General features: G+C 59.7%; 1 protein-coding gene across 1 annotated transcript; it reads left to right on the top strand.

Annotated features, from left to right (window-relative positions):
- Positions 1-59: 59 nt before the first annotated feature.
- Positions 60-1,551, top strand: LOC127061033 (uncharacterized). Its single transcript, XM_050986921.1, has one exon. It carries the CDS (start codon positions 221-223, stop codon positions 698-700), a length of 480 nt encoding a protein of 159 aa, XP_050842878.1. The 5' UTR covers positions 60-220; the 3' UTR covers positions 701-1,551.
- The last annotated feature ends 55 nt before the right edge of the window (positions 1,552-1,606 follow it).

Raw genomic sequence — 1,606 nt, 5'->3', positions numbered from 1 at the left:
TTCATGCTATGACCCGAAAAACATTGTACACCTTTAAAAACATAATACCCGGCAAAAAAATATCCGATAACAAAACTCAATTCAAAACAAACCTTTATCGTCACCACCCGAACCGAGATCCAGAACACTCAGGAAGAACACCCTACCCCTTAGCACCCACCGACTGCAAACAGAACAAACCGATGCAATCGATTCCCAAAAACCGCCTCAAAACCACGACATGAAAGAACTTCCAGACATCGAAGCCCGCGCTCCCGGCACCGGGCGGAGCGCGGCTCCCGGCAGGACAGCGGCTCCTCGGGCACGCAGGAGACCCCCGCCCGCTCCCCCTGCCCGGCGGGGCCGGCACCGGGCCAAGGGGCCCCGGCGGCGCCCGAGCCCCGCGCCCGGAGCGGGCAGAGCGGCCGGCACCGGTCGGGCCAGCGCGGCGCCCGGGCCGCCTCTCCCGCCCGCCGGCCCGGCACAGCTCCGCTCGGCTCCGGCACGGCTCGCACCGGCACTGCCGCGGCGGCCCGGCCGCGCCAAATTCCCCGGCCAACTCAGCGAGTGCCCCGGCGGTGCCAGGAGGGCTCCCGAGCGAGAACGTTCGGTGCCGGGCCACGGGCACAAGAAGCGCCCTCAAATGCAGCGGCACAGCCCGATTGCGACCCTGCGAACGCTGCCAGAGCTGGAGGTTCCCGCAACTGAACCCCGAAACTGACGCCGCAGGCGGGGCTCACCTCGCTTCAGCAAGGGCGAATAAATGTGTTCTCCCTCTCCATTTCATCCCCAGTAACAGCAGAAAAGAAAGGGGGGTTCCTCAAATGAAAGCCTTCAAATGATGGGGAAAGGGGGATTTTGACCTCAATTCAAACCCTTGAAAAGGAGGGACACCAGGGCTGCCCCCTCAATTTAAACCTTGGGATGATGAAAATGGGGTGGCTACTTTCAAATCAAACTCGTAATACCACAACAATATTTACCAATTCACTTCAAATAGAACGCAGGGATTCCCTGTCGCCCCTGTGATACCCCTAACAGCCTGGAAAAGGCAGGTGTTCCTTCAATCAACAGCCTTAAAACCACAAGTGAAGGCAGGTCCCCCCCAGTTCAAACACGGACGGTAAAAGAAAAGTAGCTGCTTCCCTCTCCTTAATTTCTTTTGTCTTCAAAAGGTCCATTTCTGTTGCTCGGGGCACCGGGGAGGGATTGGCAAGATGAAATTGAGAAGGGAAAGGACAAAAGTCCCCGCTCCAAATCCACACGGGCTCACCTGTTCGGCTGCTGCTTGCCGGCACAAAGCTTTGTCTCTCGGCACCTCCTTTAAGCGACGCTCCACGTATCCAAGCGCGTATCCTGGTGTTCCCCCAGACCCCGTGAGGAGCTCTCACCGTCCTTCCATGAGACAGCCCCGGGAGCCCCCCATAAACCCCAACAGCACCGTGCAAAAGGGAGCTGCGGCAAACCCTCCCCCTCAAACAGCCTCCTCCCGGCAGGAGCCGGCCCCTCCTCATCCTCACAGCTCACACCTGGGGCTGCTCCGAGCCCTCCTCATCCTCACACTCACACCTGGCGCTGGTGCCACTCTCCAACAGCGCCTCTCCGTGCCCTGCACAGAGCCCGCTTC

This window comes from Serinus canaria, chromosome Z (assembly GCF_022539315.1).
Source record: "Serinus canaria isolate serCan28SL12 chromosome Z, serCan2020, whole genome shotgun sequence".
Lineage (NCBI taxonomy): Eukaryota > Metazoa > Chordata > Aves > Passeriformes > Fringillidae > Serinus > Serinus canaria.
Note: the sequence above shows the minus strand (reverse complement) of the source record. Positions and strands in the feature narration are given on the sequence as shown.